General features: G+C 34.9%; 2 protein-coding genes across 2 annotated transcripts in view; one reads left to right on the top strand and one right to left on the bottom strand.

The window, feature by feature from the left end:
- LOC124312357 (collagen alpha-1(I) chain-like) overlaps positions 1 to 21,931 on the top strand; it is a 1,404,094-nt gene that overhangs the window by 1,044,633 nt on the left and 337,530 nt on the right. The gene's annotated exons all lie outside the window — the stretch shown is intronic.
- On the bottom strand, positions 17,677 to 20,510 carry LOC124312361 (facilitated trehalose transporter Tret1-2 homolog). Its single transcript, XM_046776859.1, has 7 exons — positions 20,019 to 20,510; positions 19,722 to 19,854; positions 19,438 to 19,652; positions 19,115 to 19,365; positions 18,818 to 19,052; positions 18,465 to 18,745; positions 17,677 to 18,382 (listed from the first exon to the last, which is right to left on the bottom strand). Exons 1-7 carry the CDS (start codon positions 20,058 to 20,060, stop codon positions 17,974 to 17,976), a joined length of 1,566 nt encoding a protein of 521 aa, XP_046632815.1. The 5' UTR covers positions 20,061 to 20,510; the 3' UTR covers positions 17,677 to 17,973.

Below are 21,931 nucleotides of genomic sequence, written 5' to 3'. Positions count from 1 at the left end.
GAAGGAAATCCCCAATGTGCTTTACATTCTTGTGAATATTGACGGTATCCCGTTGTCGAAAAGTAGTTCGAGTGATTTGTTGGCAATTATTTTCAAAGATCTAGGTTAGTTGTTTTGTTTATGTATCAGAAATAATTAATTGAATAATTGGCTGGAATGATAATAAATTAGTTCACGAAACAATAGTAAAATTGAATTGTATTTTTTTCGTATAGGTTGGGACGATATATTGGTAGGTGGTATATACCACGGCGCCAAAAAGCCCACCAACGTCAACGATGTTTTGTCTTCTTTCCGTGGCGATATCGTAAGACTGTGAACTCAAGGATTACAATTTCGTGGGAAAAAAATTTATGTGGTGCTTAGTGGCCTCTGTTGCGATGCCCCTGCCACGACGTTTGTGATTAATATCGCCACCCACAACGCATACTATGGTTGTAGGAAATATACAACAAGAGGAGTATGGGTGGGAAACATTGTAACTCATCATAGTCAACGAACAACTGGTGGCCGCGTAACCTTTCCTGAAATTGTTCCATCTTTGAGAACCGATGACTCCTTCCGAAAACGCCTACAACTAAAAAATCACCTCAAGGATGGCTGTAAGTCAATAATCGAAGACGGACTAGATGATCTTATTGAACTTGTCGTGTTGAACTACATGCATCTAGTGTGCATCGGAGTCCAAAAAAAGGATTTGAATACGTGGGTCTGATACGAACGATATACGATGAATACGGGAAAGTCTGATAAACATTTTCTGGTGAAACTATAGATTTTATTTTTGGTTTTCTTTTGAAACTATAGAACATATCTGCTTATTTACTTGAAATCAGGAAATACATCTCACACGCGACTAGATTTGCTGTATGTTTTGCCCAGTTGCGTATAAACCATTTTTGAGTTCCGATAGGTAAAATCATATGTTGTTACTACATGTCGCTATAAAAAATCTTTTAAACGGGGAAATGTGCAAAACTTACGCGACTTACGCTGAGTCTCTGTTGAAACTGTACGTCACTTGGGGTGCGCAGTTGTAAGGCGCTAAATATGTCACTTTTGTCCATAACTTAATACATTTGGCGAATGATGTTCGGAAGCATGGCAACCTGGATGAATTCAGCGCCTTACCCTTTGAAAACAAACTTAAAAAAATGAAGAATTTGTTGCGAAAAAATGGAAAACCACTACAACAAATAGTTTGGCGATTACAAGAAATCGACAGAGCTAAAAGCAACCAAAAAATAATTTCAGGGAATTCTAGCTCATCTATTGGGCTGTATAAACTTAAAGGGATCCATTATGCAGGCCAAGTTGTATAACCTGAGTTTGCTGGGGTCGAACATTACAAGTCTTTGCGTTTCAAAAATGCTGTGCCATCAACGTCATTATCTGAAAGTTGTGTTTTCCTTTAGAATAAGAACGTTTTTATGATATAAAATATCGTCAAACATCATGAACGGGGTTTTTTAGTTGGGAGAAGATTTTTGAACAAGGAAGACATGTATATTTTACCCCTTACGGTCTTCTATTTTAGACAAATTATTGGTATCAAAATTGTCTCCTCATCTCGAATCTGTTGCCCTAACTTCTGTAATATGTGTAAAGCATTTTGCATTCCAATTACGATACCTCAAAACGGATCATTCTTTACATGCCCACTTGAAAATCACTGTCTTTTTCAATAAAAACTGATTGGTCTGACAACTTAAAATTTTCTGACTTTTAATTGTGCATAATCAATAAAATAAATAATAAAAAGAACTAGCTTATTTATCTTAAATATATAGATTACAAATTAGGATATCCATATGAGATCCATGAGACGTTTGGGAATTAAAGATAGGTATGTCTGTTTTCGGTCAGCTGCGGACATCCTATGGACCGTCTATTTGATACCTTTTTCTGTGATCCGTCACTTCTGACAGGGAGGACAGAAACCTCCCGTAGAGCAAAAGGGCAAATGCCGGCTTGATCCCGGTTTCTCCTCCCGTCACTTTGTAGTCGATGGCAGGACATTGTAGAATGCCTGTGCAAGGTTTAAGGTGACGTTAATTCTGGTTTATTTTTATTTAAATGTCTGACCATGATTTTGTCAATCTCAGTGTCGTTTATACAAAGTATAAAGCTGCTTGTCTTCCTAAGTTTTTTTTTCAATTTTTATTCTTCTTAGTCCAAATTTATATTGTTGATCTACCTTTTTACAGAGCAAGGGTGATCCAATCACGTTTGCAGCCTTCGTTAAGAACCACAGAGATTTTGTACTGCCATCTACTTCATCCTGTGTTTCCCATGTACAGCCATGTACTTCATCCCGTTTTTCCAAAGTTGCACCACATACAAGTTCCCCAATTAATATGAGTAATCTTATTGGGGCACCAAGTTGTTCCTTCAACAACAGCTTGCCAGCAAATCTTCTGTGACAAATCTTTGCGAAATGTCCGAAAGGCAAGCACAACACCTACAAGTAATTGTTTTAAACTTTGTATTTTTTTTAATTATTTAAATATTTATTTTCCAGTATGTGTCCCTGTTTCATCTATCACAGTGGAGTTATTCTTGTTGGGAGGACCCAACTGTTTTGAAACAAAACCAATTGATGCAGAGAAATTAGAAATTCGTAAATTGTACAATACAGATAGCAGAGAAATCAAACTGTCTTTGAATTTGAATGGAATTGAAACAGCATGTGCCATCAGAAAGTAATAAGTAACCGATAATCATTCAGGTGATATAACCATTATTAATATTTTGATTTTACAGGGCATACCGGGGACTCCCCAAAGAAGGCTCTCATAGTTTGTTATGTATAGATGCAAAGGTAATTCGAAACGGTTGCAAAATTTAGGTGTTACTAAACTATAGACTTGGACAGTCCAGAATGGACTACTAAAATATGGACTTCCATCGAAAACTATGGACTTTCAATCTAAGAACTGGAGTTTCTTGTAATTTGTGTACTAACTGTGTTCAAACTACTACGTATAGGTGGGTTCAGGGAGCAACAAAAACTGTTACCAGCAAAAGCGGAGCGAAGTGCACAAAGTATTATTTTAAGACCCAGGTGGCGAAAAGATCGGTAACAGATGATAGTTTTCAAAAACGTGTAATTGTGTGTCCCAAATTGTATCCAAACTGAGTGTTAATAAGATACTTAGGAGACGAAAAAAGTGCTAAATGGTTGGCCCATGGCAACTCGAAAAATCCCAACAAGAATTTTACCCGAAAAAAAGGATTCGGAGTTGCAAAAATTAAAAATGGTAAGGAAAAATATCCGTTGAAAGTGTACAGCGAAAAGTTGGTGGAGGCATTGGTGAAGAATGTAACGAATGAAAGACAAAACGTAGGTGTTGTTCGAGACTTAAAACCATTGCAAAACACGATGCACCGAGAACGAAAGCACGTTTGGGTGATGATGAAATTTATCATCTTATTGAACTCAAGGAAGAAACGGATTTTATCCATAATGATATCGTACTTTCGCCATTCCCAATATAGTCACTTGCTTCAGTGAGGGTAAGAATTGTAATATACTGTTTCTTATTCAATATATTCGTTATATTATTTCTGAACTACCTTAGAAACTGTATCGGATTTTCTTTTGCTTATTGAACGGTAGGAGTTGTCAACGATGTGTCTGTCGTACAACACAACTTTTGAAATGGTTGATTTCTATGTGTCGGGTCTTTCATACCGACACACTAAATTTGAGGAAACTCCCGTTATTCCGTGTTCATGATTCCCATGGAGAGGATAGAATATGTGCATCGCTTCTTTTTTTCACGTGTGGCGGAACTCGTTCCTGAAGTTGCAGAATCCAAACGAATTATTATTGTAACAGACGATGAGAAAGCCATGACGAACGCTGTTTTCAAGACATGGCCAAAAATTCCGTTGTTCCGTTGCTGGATCCATGCGTGGCAAAATATTAAAAACCAATTACGAAAATGCAATATTCGAGACAAGGTTTCGGTTTCTCACTACAAGAGTGATTTTATCAAACTTCTACTCCAAAGATCCGAAAAATCGCGAAAAATCTTACAAGTCGGTGCTTGCTAGATTTTATTTTTACATGGATGGGACAAGGTAATTAAGAAATAAAGATTTTTGATTATGCAAGTATAGTAGAATATATTTTTTTCTAGGATTTTGCAAAATATTTTGATAAAAAACATTGATAAAGATATCGACAAGATGGGTTCTTGGGTTTTGATACCTGGGCAGACTGGTGAGTACCGTCTACGACACAGCTTTTAGGGCAATCATTACTACTTTGAATCCCAAAGCCAGTGCAATGGGCGCAAAGAAGTTGAGAAAAATGATTGAAAATGAGCGCAATGTCTTTGAAGAAGAAGTAACAGCGGCCATGAGTTTTTCGGTTGCCAACGTTTGTCTTACTGCTGATATGTGGTCAACGACTCACCGTACCTGGATTGGAATGACAGCCCATTGGTTAGATGAATAAATTCTCGTGAGGAAATCGGGGGCGCTGTGTTGCAAAAGAATGAAAGGTCAGAAACTAAATGTTATAATTGACAAATGAACAGAACTAACATTTTACAAAACAGGAAGCCACACGCATGATCTTATATCTGGACTTATTGAAGACCAGATTAACAAATTAAAAATTGGTGGAAAAGTGGTCTGTATTGTTACAGATAACTGTGCCAATATCAGAAAGGCAGTGAGATCGATGCAGGATTGTGCGCAGGAAAGAGAGACCGCTCGTCGTCTGAAAGCTATGGCAGCTGCGAAAGCTAAACCAGGGAGGAGTATAAAGGAGAAAGCAGTCCTATCCCGTACTGTAACCCATTGCTGTCCGGGGAGTGGAAGCCGCCCGCCAGTTGGCAGCACAATGAGGTAGAAAGGCAGTTCCCATAAAGATACATGGGAAAACACGATTTTTTTTTATTTTTTACATAAAAAAAATTGAAATTTAATTCTGGTCCCTTTTTGTTTGAAGATTTTTTTAAAAATTATGCAAAAAAACCTTTTTTCTAATAAAACCATCTGGGGTGATCAGCTGTTCCACACAAGCTTTTGGGGGAACGGCTAAAAACTTCCTCTCTACCTCATTGTGCTGCCAACTATATATACTAGTATTTATAATAATAAATACTCCTTGGGTATAATGGTTAGCACACTGGATGAATGAAGTATGTCCTGCGTTTACTCAAAGTAGCGTAGATAGAACATGCATGATTGTACTGGTTAGAGCAGACTGTCATAGCTGAGGATTGTTTTTTGTTAATTTTTATGCAAAATAGGAAATATCATTTATAAAACGTATTAAGATAATTAAATTTGATCGTAAGATGTCAAAATCCATTTCCATCTCTTCTTGTGGTTCAAATCTTTGCATGAAAAAGGATTATTATCAAATCAATCTTCAATTTTATCTACTTTATTGTATAAAATTGAAAATAATAAGTGTTCAAGTTTTATGTTGTTTTTTTTGTCAGTAGAAATCGTCATACTTTGCTAAGTTTTTCTTCATCAAAAATGGAATAATAATAAATACTCCTTGGGTATAATGGTTAGCACACTGGATGAATGAAGCATGTCCTGCGTTTACTCAAAGTAGCGTAGATAGAACATGCATGATTGTACTGGTTAGAGCAGACTGTCATAGCTGAGGATTGTTTTTTGTTAATTTTTATGCAAAATAGGAAATATCATTTATAAAACGTATTAAGATAATTAGATATGATCGTAAGATGTCGAAATCCATTTCCATCTCTGCTTGTGGTTCAAATCTTTGCATGAACAAGGATTTTTATCATTTCAATCTTCAATTTTATCTACTTTTATTGTATAAAATTGAAAATAATAAGTGTTCAAGTTTTATGTTGTTTTTTGTGTCAGTAGAAATCGTCATACTTTGCTAAGTTTTTCTTCATCAAAAATGGAATAATAATAAATACTCCTTGGGTATAATGGTTAGCACACTGGATGAATGAAGCATGTCCTGCGTTTACTCAAAGTAGCGTAGATAGAACATGCATGATTGTAATGGTTAGAGCAGACTGTCATAGCTGAGGATTGTTTTTTGTTAATTTTTATGCAAAATAGGAAATATCATTTATAAAACGTATTAAGATAATTAAATATGATCGTAAGATGTCGAAATCCATTTCCATCTCTGCTTGTGGTTCAAATCTTTGCATGAACAAGGATTTTTATCATTTCAATCTTCAATTTTATCTACTTTTATTGTATAAAATTGAAAATAATAAGTGTTCAAGTTTTATGTTGTTTTTTGTGTCAGTAGAAATCGTCATACTTTGCTAAGTTTTTCTTCATCAAAAATGGAATAATAATAAATACTCCTTGGGTATAATGGTTAGCACACTGGATGAATGAAGCATGTCCTGCGTTTACTCAAAGTAGCGTAGATAGAACATGCATGATTGTACTGGTTAGAGCAGACTGTCATAGCTGAGGATTGTTTTTTGTTAATTTTTATGAAAAATAGGAAATATCATTTATAAAACGTATTAAGATAATTAGATATGATCGTAAGATGTCGAAATCCATTTCCATCTCTGCTTGTGGTTCAAATCTTTGCATGAACAAGGATTTTTATCATTTTAATCTTCAATTTTATCTACTTTTATTGTATAAAATTGAAAATAATAAGTGTTCAAGTTTTATGTTGTTTTTTGTGTCAGTAGAAATCGTCATACTTTGCTAAGTTTTTCTTCATCAAAAATGGAATAATAATAAATACTCCTTGGGTATAATGGTTAGCACACTGGATGAATGAAGCATGTCCTGCGTTTACTCAAAGTAGCGTAGATAGAACATGCATGATTGTACTGGTTAGAGCAGACTGTCATAGCTGAGGATTGTTTTTTGTTAATTTTTATGCAAAATAGGAAATATCATTTATAAAACGTATTAAGATAATTAAATTTGATCGTAAGATGTCAAAATCCATTTCCATCTCTTCTTGTGGTTCAAATCTTTGCATGAAAAAGGATTATTATCAAATCAATCTTCAATTTTATCTACTTTATTGTATAAAATTGAAAATAATAAGTGTTCAAGTTTTATGTTGTTTTTTTTGTCAGTAGAAATCGTCATACTTTGCTAAGTTTTTCTTCATCAAAAATGGAATAATAATAAATACTCCTTGGGTATAATGGTTAGCACTCTGGATGAATGAAGCATGTCCTGCGTTTACTCAAAGTAGCGTAGATAGAACATGCATGATTGTACTGGTTAGAGCAGACTGTCATAGCTGAGGATTGTTTTTTTTAATTTTTATGCAAAATAGGAAATATCATTTATAAAACGTATTAAGATAATTAGATATGATCGTAAGATGTCGAAATCCATTTCCATCTCTGCTTGTGGTTCAAATCTTTGCATGAACAAGGATTTTTATCATTTTAATCTTCAATTTTATCTACTTTTATTGTATAAAATTGAAAATAATAAGTGTTCAAGTTTTATGTTGTTTTTTGTGTCAGTAGAAATCGTCATACTTTGCTAAGTTTTTCTTCATCAAAAATGGAATAATAATAAATACTCCTTGGGTATAATGGTTAGCACACTGGATGAATGAAGCATGTCCTGCGTTTACTCAAAGTAGCGTAGATAGAACATGCATGATTGTACTGGTTAGAGCAGACTGTCATAGCTGAGGATTGTTTTTTGTTAATTTTTATGCAAAATAGGAAATATCATTTATAAAACGTATTAAGATAATTAAATATGATCGTAAGATGTCGAAATCCATTTCCATCTCTGCTTGTGGTTCAAATCTTTGCATGAACAAGGATTTTTATCATTTCAATCTTCAATTTTATCTACTTTTATTGTATAAAATAGAAAATAATAAGTGTTCAAGTTTTATGTTGTTTTTTGTGTCAGTAGAAATCGTCATACTTTGCTAAGTTTTTCTTCATCAAAAATGGAATAATAATAAATACTCCTTGGGTATAATGGTTAGCACACTGGATGAATGAAGCATGTCCTGCGTTTACTCAAAGTAGCGTAGATAGAACATGCATGATTGTACTGGTTAGAGCAGACTGTCATAGCTGAGGATTGTTTTTTGTTAATTTTTATGCAAAATAGGAAATATCATTTATAAAACGTATTAAGATAATTAGATATGATCGTAAGATGTCGAAATCCATTTCCATCTCTGCTTGTGGTTCAAATCTTTGCATGAACAAGGATTTTTATCATTTTAATCTTCAATTTTATCTACTTTTATTGTATAAAATTGAAAATAATAAGTGTTCAAGTTTTATGTTGTTTTTTGTGTCAGTAGAAATCGTCATACTTTGCTAAGTTTTTCTTCATCAAAAATGGAATAATAATAAATACTCCTTGGGTATAATGGTTAGCACACTGGATGAATGAAGCATGTCCTGCGTTTACTCAAAGTAGCGTAGATAGAACATGCATGATTGTACTGGTTAGAGCAGACTGTCATAGCTGAGGATTGTTTTTTGTTAATTTTTATGCAAAATAGGAAATATCATTTATAAAACGTATTAAGATAATTAAATTTGATCGTAAGATGTCAAAATCCATTTCCATCTCTTCTTGTGGTTCAAATCTTTGCATGAAAAAGGATTATTATCAAATCAATCTTCAATTTTATCTACTTTATTGTATAAAATTGAAAATAATAAGTGTTCAAGTTTTATGTTGTTTTTTTTGTCAGTAGAAATCGTCATACTTTGCTAAGTTTTTCTTCATCAAAAATGGAATAATAATAAATACTCCTTGGGTATAATGGTTAGCACATTGGATGAATGAAGCATGTCCTGCGTTTACTCAAAGTAGCGTAGATAGAACATGCATGATTGTACTGGTTAGAGCAGACTGTCATAGCTGAGGATTGTTTTTTGTTAATTTTTATGCAAAATAGGAAATATCATTTATAAAACGTATTAAGATAATTAAATATGATCGTAAGATGTCGAAATCCATTTCCATCTCTGCTTGTGGTTCAAATCTTTGCATGAACAAGGATTTTTATCATTTCAATCTTCAATTTTATCTACTTTTATTGTATAAAATTGAAAATAATAAGTGTTCAAGTTTTATGTTGTTTTTTGTGTCAGTAGAAATCGTCATACTTTGCTAAGTTTTTCTTCATCAAAAATGGAATAATAATAAATACTCCTTGGGTATAATGGTTAGCACACTGGATGAATGAAGCATGTCCTGCGTTTACTCAAAGTAGCGTAGATAGAACATGCATGATTGTACTGGTTAGAGCAGACTGTCATAGCTGAGGATTGTTTTTTGTTAATTTTTATGCAAAATAGGAAATATCATTTATAAAACGTATTAAGATAATTAGATATGATCGTAAGATGTCGAAATCCATTTCCATCTCTGCTTGTGGTTCAAATCTTTGCATGAACAAGGATTTTTATCATTTTAATCTTCAATTTTATCTACTTTTATTGTATAAAATTGAAAATAATAAGTGTTCAAGTTTTATGTTGTTTTTTGTGTCAGTAGAAATCGTCATACTTTGCTAAGTTTTTCTTCATCAAAAATGGAATAATAATAAATACTCCTTGGGTATAATGGTTAGCACACTGGATGAATGAAGCATGTCCTGCGTTTACTCAAAGTAGCGTAGATAGAACATGCATGATTGAACTGGTTAGAGCAGACTGTCATAGCTGAGGATTGTTTTTTGTTAATTTTTATGCAAAATAGGAAATATCATTTATAAAACGTATTAAGATAATTAGATATGATCGTAAGATGTCGAAATCCATTTCCATCTCTGCTTGTGGTTCAAATCTTTGCATGAACAAGGATTTTTATCATTTTAATCTTCAATTTTATCTACTTTTATTGTATAAAATTGAAAATAATAAGTGTTCAAGTTTTATGTTGTTTTTTGTGTCAGTAGAAATCGTCATACTTTGCTAAGTTTTTCTTCATCAAAAATGGAATAATAATAAATACTCCTTGGGTATAATGGTTAGCACACTGGATGAATGAAGCATGTCCTGCGTTTACTCAAAGTAGCGTAGATAGAACATGCATGATTGTACTGGTTAGAGCAGACTGTCATAGCTGAGGATTGTTTTTTGTTAATTTTTATGCAAAATAGGAAATATCATTTATAAAACGTATTAAGATAATTAAATTTGATCGTAAGATGTCAAAATCCATTTCCATCTCTTCTTGTGGTTCAAATCTTTGCATGAAAAAGGATTATTATCAAATCAATCTTCAATTTTATCTACTTTATTGTATAAAATTGAAAATAATAAGTGTTCAAGTTTTATGTTGTTTTTTGTGTCAGTAGAAATCGTCATACTTTGCTAAGTTTTTCTTCATCAAAAATGGAATAATAATAAATACTCCTTGGGTATAATGGTTAGCACACTGGATGAATGAAGCATGTCCTGCGTTTACTCAAAGTAGCGTAGATAGAACATGCATGATTGTACTGGTTAGAGCAGACTGTCATAGCTGAGGATTGTTTTTTGTTAATTTTTATGCAAAATAGGAAATATCATTTATAAAACGTATTAAGATAATTAGATATGATCGTAAGATGTCGAAATCCATTTCCATCTCTGCTTGTGGTTCAAATCTTTGCATGAAAAAGGATTATTATCAAATCAATCTTCAATTTTATCTACTTTATTGTATAAAATTGAAAATAATAAGTGTTCAAGTTTTATGTTGTTTTTTGTGTCAGTAGAAATCGTCATACTTTGCTAAGTTTTTCTTCATCAAAAATGGAATAATAATAAATACTCCTTGGGTATAATGGTTAGCACACTGGATGAATGAAGCATGTCCTGCGTTTACTCAAAGTAGCGTAGATAGAACATGCATGATTGTACTGGTTAGAGCAGACTGTCATAGCTGAGGATTGTTTTTTGTTAATTTTTATGCAAAATAGGAAATATCATTTATAAAACGTATTAAGATAATTAGATATGATCGTAAGATGTCGAAATCCATTTCCATCTCTGCTTGTGGTTCAAATCTTTGCATGAACAAGGATTTTTATCATTTTAATCTTCAATTTTATCTACTTTTATTGTATAAAATTGAAAATAATAAGTGTTCAAGTTTTATGTTGTTTTTTTTGTCAGTAGAAATCGTCATACTTTGCTAAGTTTTTCTTCATCAAAAATGGAATAATAATAAATACTCCTTGGGTATAATGGTTAGCACACTGGATGAATGAAGCATGTCCTGCGTTTACTCAAAGTAGCGTAGATAGAACATGCATGATTGTACTGGTTAGAGCAGACTGTCATAGCTGAGGATTGTTTTTTGTTAATTTTTATGCAAAATAGGAAATATCATTTATAAAACGTATTAAGATAATTATATATGATCGTAAGATGTCGAAATCCATTTCCATCTCTGCTTGTGGTTCAAATCTTTGCATGAACAAGGATTTTTATCATTTCAATCTTCAATTTTATCTACTTTTATTGTATAAAATTGAAAATAATAAGTGTTCAAGTTTTATGTTGTTTTTTGTGTCAGTAGAAATCGTCATACTTTGCTAAGTTTTTCTTCATCAAAAATGGAATAATAATAAATACTCCTTGGGTATAATGGTTAGCACACTGGATGAATGAAGCATGTCCTGCGTTTACTCAAAGTAGCGTAGATAGAACATGCATGATTGTACTGGTTAGAGCAGACTGTCATAGCTGAGGATTGTTTTTTGTTAATTTTTATGCAAAATAGGAAATATCATTTATAAAACGTATTAAGATAATTAGATATGATCGTAAGATGTCGAAATCCATTTCCATCTCTGCTTGTGGTTCAAATCTTTGCATGAACAAGGATTTTTATCATTTTAATCTTCAATTTTATCTACTTTTATTGTATAAAATTGAAAATAATAAGTGTTCAAGTTTTATGTTGTTTTTTTGTGTCAGTAGAAATCGTCATACTTTGCTAAGTTTTTCTTCATCAAAAATGGAATAATAATAAATACTCCTTGGGTATAATGGTTAGCACACTGGATGAATGAAGCATGTCCTGCGTTTACTCAAAGTAGCGTAGATAGAACATGCATGATTGTACTGGTTAGAGCAGACTGTCATAGCTGAGGATTGCTTTTTGTTAATTTTTATGCAAAATAGGAAATATCATTTATAAAACGTATTAAGATAATTAGATATGATCGTAAGATGTCGAAATCCATTTCCATCTCTGCTTGTGGTTCAAATCTTTGCATGAACAAGGATTTTTATCATTTCAATCTTCAATTTTATCTACTTTTATTGTATAAAATTGAAAATAATAAGTGTTCAAGTTTTATGTTGTTTTTTGTGTCAGTAGAAATCGTCATACTTTGCTAAGTTTTTCTTCATCAAAAATGGAATAATAATAAATACTCCTTGGGTATAATGGTTAGCACACTGGATGAATGAAGCATGTCCTGCGTTTACTCAAAGTAGCGTAGATAGAACATGCATGATTGTACTGGTTAGAGCAGACTGTCATAGCTGAGGATTGTTTTTTTTAATTTTTATGCAAAATAGGAAATATCATTTATAAAACGTATTAAGATAATTAGATATGATCGTAAGATGTCGAAATCCATTTCCATCTCTGCTTGTGGTTCAAATCTTTGCATGAACAAGGATTTTTATCATTTTAATCTTCAATTTTATCTACTTTTATTGTATAAAATTGAAAATAATAAGTGTTCAAGTTTTATGTTGTTTTTTGTGTCAGTAGAAATCGTCATACTTTGCTAAGTTTTTCTTCATCAAAAATGGAATAATAATAAATACTCCTTGGGTATAATGGTTAGCACATTGGATGAATGAAGCATGTCCTGCGTTTACTCAAAGTAGCGTAGATAGAACATGCATGATTGTACTGGTTAGAGCAGACTGTCATAGCTGAGGATTGTTTTTTGTTAATTTTTATGCAAAATAGGAAATATCATTTATAAAACGTATTAAGATAATTAAATATGATCGTAAGATGTCGAAATCCATTTCCATCTCTGCTTGTGGTTCAAATCTTTGCATGAACAAGGATTTTTATCATTTCAATCTTCAATTTTATCTACTTTTATTGTATAAAATTGAAAATAATAAGTGTTCAAGTTTTATGTTGTTTTTTGTGTCAGTAGAAATCGTCATACTTTGCTAAGTTTTTCTTCATCAAAAATGGAATAATAATAAATACTCCTTGGGTATAATGGTTAGCACACTGGATGAATGAAGCATGTCCTGCGTTTACTCAAAGTAGCGTAGATAGAACATGCATGATTGTACTGGTTAGAGCAGACTGTCATAGCTGAGGATTGTTTTTTGTTAATTTTTATGCAAAATAGGAAATATCATTTATAAAACGTATTAAGATAATTAGATATGATCGTAAGATGTCGAAATCCATTTCCATCTCTGCTTGTGGTTCAAATCTTTGCATGAACAAGGATTTTTATCATTTTAATCTTCAATTTTATCTACTTTTATTGTATAAAATTGAAAATAATAAGTGTTCAAGTTTTATGTTGTTTTTTGTGTCAGTAGAAATCGTCATACTTTGCTAAGTTTTTCTTCATCAAAAATGGAATAATAATAAATACTCCTTGGGTATAATGGTTAGCACACTGGATGAATGAATGAATGTCGTCTACCGTTGGTGCAAGTTTCAAGTAATAATTTATATATTTGAATTTTTTATAATTTTTTAAGTAGCATACTTTTTAGCTTGAAAACATATTGCGAGCGCGCCGATGTTTCCAAACTTTATATCTCGCACTTTCGGGATAAACTTCAATTCACTAAAATCTGAAAAAAAATCATGGTGAAAGGAAATTCTTTCCTCACCAAGATGATTTTTTAAAATTTGCTTTGCGATAACTCAAACGTGAGATATCTTGTAAAAAAGGAGACACTTTGGCCCGTAAGCCGCCGAGTTAGAAACACGGAAACACTCGACGTGTTTCCAAACTTCATGAGGGTACTGTACTTTAAAATGTGTATTAGACATCGATTAACATATTCTGTAAGAAAGAAATGTTTTGTTTTCGTGAAACAATCAATATCTAAACTTCAAACTCATTGAAGGGGTGTTTCGCAGTTCCTGGAAGAGTTTCTATGAAACATTTTTTCTAAAACTATTCCATCATCATTTGTATTATGAATTCATTATTTAAATGGACTTGAAATGGTGTATTAGATATCGATTAACATTTCCTGTAAGAAAGAAAGGTTTTGTATTCGTGAAACAATCAATATAGAAACTTCAAACTCATTGAAGTAGTGTTTCACAGTTCCTAGAAGATATTCCATGAACCCTTTTTTCTAGAACTATTCCTTCATGATTTATATTATGAATTCATTGTTTCAATGTACTTTAAATGGTGTATTAGACATCGATTAACATATCCTGTAAGAAAGAAATGTTTTGTATTCGTGAAACAATCAAAATAGAAACTTCAAACTCATTGAAGAAGTGTTTCGCAGTAGGGGAGACTGGAGTAATCCGGGACGGTTTTCGTTTTCCCCCCATATCTCCCAATATAATCACCCTATTTTATTTTTTTTTTACATTTTTATAAATTTAACATGTAGAGGTACCCCCATATTTTATATTTAATTTTAGAGTAAACCGTTTACCGGTAGGAAACGGCTAAAGTTTTCAAAAATTTGTGGGAGGTGCCTATTTTGGGGGGTAAATGAGGACACTAGGGTGGGTGGGGTGGGACATTTGATTTATAAGCCTTAAAATTTGTTAAAAATTAAAAAAAAAAATTTAAATCGTGTTTCCCTATATCAATTCTATATTTCTGTAAAAAAAAATGATGAATTATCGTGTAAATTGAGATTTACATTTTATGAAAAAAAATAGCTTAGCTACGCCCGATTTGAGGGCGGAGCTCCCTGCCTATCTCAACTGCAGTAACATTTGCTGTCCCAAATTCTCGGTAATCTCTCTTTTTTTAAATGTCCTTATTTCCTAAAATAATGGGCCTAAAATTCCAATTTTTTTCTTAAATGATAAAAAAATGAACAAAGTTTCTTCCCATATAAATATATTATGTATTGTTTTGTATTTTTTCCGTAATACCTTTTATGGCGGCGAAAAATTTTTACATCAAAAAGCCGTTTTTTTTATTTTGTAAATAACTCACCAAACTTCAACCCCGATTAGATAACATGTTGTTACATGTTACACTAAAAAAAATTCAAATTAATTGATATTTTCGATTTTTCCCCTCACTGTCCCTCTTGACCCGGTGTCCCGGCATACTCCAGTCTCCCCTACCTGGAAGAGTGTCTATGGTACCTTTTTTCTAAAACTAATCCTTCATCATTTGTATTATGAATTTATTATTTCAACGAGTAATCTGAGCCCCGTTCAAATCCGGGGAACTTTAGTCTAGCGTAAAGTCGGACTTATTCGATATTGGTTTTCTGTAGCTTTATCATCTGCCCGTAATAGATTTTATCGTGGGAAATCTGCCCAGTACCTTACTTGAAGATTTCGTTATCACGGCGATGCTATAGACATCTGGTGGTGATGCTGGTTGTTGCGTCATCAAAGATTGCGTCATCACGGCGAAGGCGGTGTTGGGCATGTTTGGGCATGTTCCATTTTGGGGGAGGAGCCTGTGTTGACACAGACACAGGCTCCTCCCCCAAAAATATCCGTGACAGACACAGGCTCCTCCCACAAAAGCTTGTTCTTTTATTATATATGGATGAACTTTTAATGGTGTATTAGACATCGATTAACATATCCTGTAAGAAAGAAAGGTTTTGTATTCGTGAAACAATCAATATAGAAACTTCAAACTCATTGAAGTAGTGTTTCACAGTTCCTGCACGGTCTATTAGGAGAGGTACCCAAACGCCCTATCCCTTTCGTCAGCCAGAATAATCAAGGGACGTAGAAGCTTCCTCAAAATGCCGCTTGGATCGCGGGCGTGGCTTGGCCACCAGCTGTTGTGTGTTGCACAGTCTCCCTTTCCCCCCTCCCTCGATATATTCGTGGAATCCCACCCCAAGCCGCCAGCGGCAATTGGCGGCAATGGCAGCATTGAAGAGTTCTGACCAAGCTACGCCCGCGATCCAAGCGGCAAATTAGACAAGCTTCTGAGTCCCTTGATTATTCTGCTGCCATGGCGTTTAGGTACCTCTCCTGGTAGACCGTAGTTCCTGGAAGATATTCCATGAACCCTTTTTTCTAAAACTATTCCTTCGTGATTTGTATTATGAATTCATTGTTTCAATGTACTTTAAATGGTATATGAGACATCGATTAAGATGTCCTGTAAGAAATAACTGTTTTGTATTCGTGAAACAATCAATACAGCAACTTCAAACTCATTTAAGTAGTGTTTTACAGTTCCTCGAAGATATTCCACGAACTCTTTTTTCTAAAACTATTCCTTCATGATTTGTATTATGAATTCATTGTTTCAATGTACTTTAAATGGTGTATTAGACATCGATTAACATATCCTGTAAGAAAGAAATGTTTTGTATTCGCGAAACAATCAAGACTTTCCGGTCACACCACAGGCTTAGTACTCAACACCAAAATAAAAATTAGGTCTCAAAAGGTTCTGGGGCTGTCTTTTATTATCTAGGTTCCAAATATTCAGACATCAAAATCAATTTTAAAAGTTATGAGCATTTGAACTTTTTTCTGCCATCATATCTGTAATTTCAAGACTTTACCGTCACATCACAGGCTACAACAACACCAAATTGAAAACTAAGTATCAAAAGGTTCAGGGGCTTTCCTCTTTTACCTAGGTCCAAAATATTCAAACACCAAAATGAATTTCAAAAGTTATGAGCATTTGAAGTTTTTTCTGCCATCATATTTGTAATTTCAAGATTTTCCGGTCACACCACTGGCTAAGTACTCAACACCAAAATGAAAACTAAGTCTCAAAAGGTTCAGGAGAATGTATTCTATTACCTAGATCCCAAATACTCAAACACCAAAATCAATTTCAAAAGTTATGAGTATTAAAAATTTTTTCGGCCATCATTTTTGTGATTTCAAGATTCATAGAAAATAGGAAGATAGAAAATAGGAAGATAGAAAATAGGAAGAAAGAAAATATTTACCTATTTTCGAGGTCGAAGCGATTTTAATTTTATTTATCTCGTTTACCCACTGCACTGGTTTTTAATCATTAATCACCCTTAAAATTTCACTTATTCGTGTTTCTTTTATTAATAAAACTAAGATATACAAGTCATTCTTAGGTAATCTAATCATCTATCGAATGATTGAATTTTGAAAACTTAATGGGGAGTTTAGGAGGGAAATGTGTCCAAATGTCGGTCCACTTTTTTTATATTTGCTAATAAAGTAGCAAACCAATTTTCAATTTCTTTTAAGAGTATTTGTAAGTATTCGATATTATTTTTTTTTTAAAGAATTCGTTAAACGATAAGAACAAGAAAAGGGGTAGAAAAAAGGTTTTCCTTAACGCTTATTTTATAGTTTTTAAAATTCCCGCAAAGCATTTCGAGAATATCAGATATTCCCACTAGCGCCACAGCGGCATGGCAACGCATCAATGGTTCCACGCCCAGAAGCACCTGGCGTTAGTCTGTGACACCATAATTCTTCTCGTGGTAAAAAGTCATCCTGGTTTATCAGTCAATTTAGCACGTTTGAGCACAATCAAATTTAAAAAATCCAATCAACACCCAGAAATATAAAAAAGATTCTGTTCTCTATTCTTTGCAAGAAATCCATTGATACAATTAGGCATTGAGTAGAGCGAATGAACTCGTCGTTTCGACATTAAAATCACGAAATTGTTCTACTTAATCTCTCACATCAACTCGATAAAAATATTGGCACCGCGACATTTGCATCCGACGCACAATACAAACAATAACTTACAATGATGTACATTATTCGTTAAGACTGCTTAAAATATGCAGAGATAAAAGTGCAATTACGATAAAATTTTGAAATTTGAATCCGGCTATAGTTGAATGGCAACTTCTAAAGTGGAGTGGGCACAACTTCTCCGTTGTCCTCCGCTTCACTCTCCAAATCGTGTCCGCCATAAGAGTGTGGCTGCGATAATTTTTCTTCGATCGGTGCGCGAACAACAGTTTCGACAGCGACTACATCGTTCCGGTCCGCCGCCGGACCGGCGGCCGTCTCGGCTTCATCGGCGTACAGCTGCCGCTTCTTCTTGTTGGCGAACATCCGCTCGATTTCGTCAAACGATTTGCCTTTAGTTTCCGGCAGGCAGAAGTAAACGAAGAAAACGCCCACAACGCACCAGGACATGTAGAACCAAAAGGTCCCGTATTCGCCCAGAGTCTTATTCATGTCACCGAAGCTCCGAATGATTGTGAACGTGCAGAGTAGATTGAAGCAAGAAGCCAGAGACCCCAAAATGCTCCTGAAAATTAAGCAAAACAATTATGAATTAATTTGATGTGTTCCTAATTAGTTAATCAAGAATTTTCCAAGAAAGGAAATACCGAAATTTGGCTGGGAACAGCTCGCCCATGATGAGAAATGGAACATTGGCGAAACCGCTGGAGTAGGCGATGATGAAGAGGATCAAACTGGCCAGCGGAAGCCATCCGAGTGTTTGCTGGACATCCTGTCCGTAGATTTCGACCATGTAGAAGAAAGCTCCCAGGGCGGCCAGAGAGATTGCCATGACGACGCCAGAAACTAGAAGAAGAATTCGTCGCCCGGCCCTGTCCACCAAAAACATGGATGCGATAGTGGCCAAGAGTTGCACAATACCGACGATCTGATGTTCCAGAAAAACATTTGAATTAATTTGGCGGGTATACTATGAACCCAGTCCACCATAGTCACTTACAATGGTGGCCAAATTTTTGTCCAGGGTGCTCCCGGCTCTCTGGAAAATGAAAACGGTAAAGTAAATGATGGAATTGATGCCACTGAACTGCTGGAGCAACATGAGGGCCATCGAGAGCAAAAGGGGCTTGATGACGGATCCTTTCAGCAGCTCTTTGGGTTGGATCTGCTGCGAATTGGTACCTTTGGCCATGTTAGCCTTCAAGCGCTCGAACTCGACGCTAACGTCAGAGTGCCTAGGAGTAAAAGAAATTTGTATGAAATCGATTGAAATCAACGAACAGGAGGAATCACTTACACTCCTCGCAGGAATTGCAGCGACTTCCTGGCTTCCTCTTCGCGGTTCTTCGACAGGAGCCAGGTGGGCGTTTCGGGCATGAAGTACATGGCGACGAAGAGTAGAGCTGGAAAGGCACTCAGAATCCAGGCCAAGACGTTCCAGGGAACAAAAGCCCCGATGATGTAGGTGATCAAAATACCCAACGAAAGGAAGATGGCGGTGAAAGCTCCAAGGGCTCCACGCACTCGGGGTGATGCACATTCGCCAATCTGATGATTAAAATTTTTTTTTTAAATTACAAAAGTTAATTAAAAGCTAAAACTGATCAAGTTGATATTTACGAAAATTTGTGCTGATGGCGCGGTAAAGCCAATCATGGCTCCATCCAGGATTCGTCCGATGTAAAGCATCGAAACGTGCGAAGCGAAGCCGATCAACAGAAATCCCAGGCTGTACGGAATGGAAATCAGCATCAAGGTCCGCCTTCTGCCCAGGTAAGTTAGACAAGGTCCAGCCAACAAACTTCCGACCAGCGAGGCGAGTGGCGGGATGCTGCCTGTTGTTGGGAGGTGTGAACAATAAAGACATAAATTGATGGAAAGTTTAACAGGTGTCACAAACTTACTAATCCATGAAATGTCCGATTCGGTAAGAGGAATTGCCTTTGAATTGATCAGCGACGGCATACCGGGACTGGACCAAGCACGAACCATCCCCAGGATCATGAAGGACAGTGAGGCAGAAGCAGCAGCTCCCATCTTTTAGACAACATGAAAACGAAATCAAATTGACACGATGGCAAATAGTACACGAAAGACTAAATTGTAATTAAAAGTTATTTAATAGCTACAGGTCATTTGAGAAATAATTGATGGAATTAATCACTAACTGACGAACGAAAGAGAAATAAAGACTTGTTTACCTGAATCATAACTTTGCGGGGATTCCTGAACAAGCGTTCCATGATGGCGGCTGTTCACGCTGATGATCTCACCTGTTGCGACGTTCTGTCGGAGCGACGGTGATCGAATGAGCCACGCAATCCAATGCGTGTGCCCACCTGCCGTCACCTCCATCTGGCGAACCATCACGTCGTCAGAAATCTCACCTGACTCTTACCGCTAGATGCACCTTGGAAGAAAAGGATGGGTAGGCCTACACAAAATGGGGAATGCCATGGGCAATGGGGGGCTAGAAAAATGACATTTCGACCGTCGTTTTGTTAAAAATGGAGGCGTTTCAGTCAAATGAACTTAAAGATCTACATAGTAGGGATAGTACCTTGATTAGATGCACATTATTACCCCTTACAATCCTCAATGGGTAATTCGATGATTTAGAAATACCTTTTCAGGGAAAGCTTGAAAATGCAGAGCTATAACTTCAAAAGCTTGAAAAGTCTACTTGCTAATTTTTTATGTGGATCTGTTAATGTAGTATTGGAAAAACAAATTCTAAGGATCTAAAGAAGGGGGGTAGCCTAATGCTTCTAAATACTTGCAAGACCGGGTGAGCTTCATCCCGAAATAATCCAAGTAAACAGTGTTGGGTATCTCACGTTCTGAGAAAGGAGATTCTTGCTTCCACCTATTAGAGATACATAGTAAAAATAAGAGGTTTAACATTCATTTTATTTTATGTACTTGTCTAGAATGTTAGTTTGCACATCATCTTTTATTTTTAGAGCTGCATGCTGACTGCAGCTTACTGTCATTCTTCTTTCTTAAATAAATCTAAGCGTGTGAAAGACTGAATGACATCATAGTTAAATTCATTCATTCTAACTAAATAAAGACTTATTCTATCCTAATTCTAAGTATGAGGTATGATAGCAGGTTTCGAAGTCGAAACAGGTTTCACAAAGTCAAGATTAAAATTTTTTCTCAATTTCTGAAAGCTAATTGATTTCTTCTGCTTCTAAACTGACTACTAGATGGCGTATTTTCAATTCCTATTTCGTACAACAGATGGCGAAATCCTGCAAAATCGTTTTCCTTTTCATTTATTATTCAGCCCATCGTTATGTTTCTAAATCTAAATTCTGAAGAAGATTTCGCGTAGGTGCGACACGACTCGAAGATGAACGCCACATTTTTACGTAATGGAATAAGCAGATGACAGAGTGAACAAGACTTAAAAAGCGCTCGGCGTGAACGTGAAGTCATTTGCCTTCCACGTAATCCAAATTTCTCACAGACGTGTTATTCCATCCGGATGTTATATTATATACGTGCGTAAATATCCAAGTGGGAGGAGACGATGAAGAAGTTGAACGTGCGAAAAAAAAATTACAAATATAAAAAGAACAACAGAGTATATAGCCTATCCAATCCGACCCACACACATATATAATAGACACACCGCGGAAATTAAATGGACGAATCTAACGATGAGAGAAAAGCTGAAACCCAGCGCTCGAATAATATCAAATGTACCGTCAGCAAAGCCGACCGCAAACAATCCTTAACACACACACAATATCTATCTATGTAGGTTATACGTATAGGCATTAAACGACAGCCTTGATGGCCCAATAGATTATATAGCAGCGCAGCTAGATCCTTTTTCCAACGTAATAACACAAGTGGCTATATACATGCTGGACGGAATGTATTATATGCTCGCGGTTTTCCCTCTTGGTCGAATTTTTTGTCTGCCGCCGACCGCGCTGCTATAGGCATCGCTCATTTGTTTTCTCGCCATTATTACGTGACATCTATTAGACGCGTTGTGATGTCATTCCCGCGTTTGGTGTTGTATAGAGAGAGATTCTATATACCTGCGGCCAGCACACACACAACCGCATCATTCGAAACCGTGTCGTCCTTATTAGAT

This window comes from Daphnia pulicaria, chromosome 8, assembly GCF_021234035.1.
Source record: "Daphnia pulicaria isolate SC F1-1A chromosome 8, SC_F0-13Bv2, whole genome shotgun sequence".
NCBI classification, from domain to species: Eukaryota; Metazoa; Arthropoda; class Branchiopoda; order Diplostraca; family Daphniidae; genus Daphnia; species Daphnia pulicaria.
The sequence above is the reverse complement of the archived record's forward strand: the minus strand, read 5'-3'. Positions and strand labels throughout refer to the sequence as shown.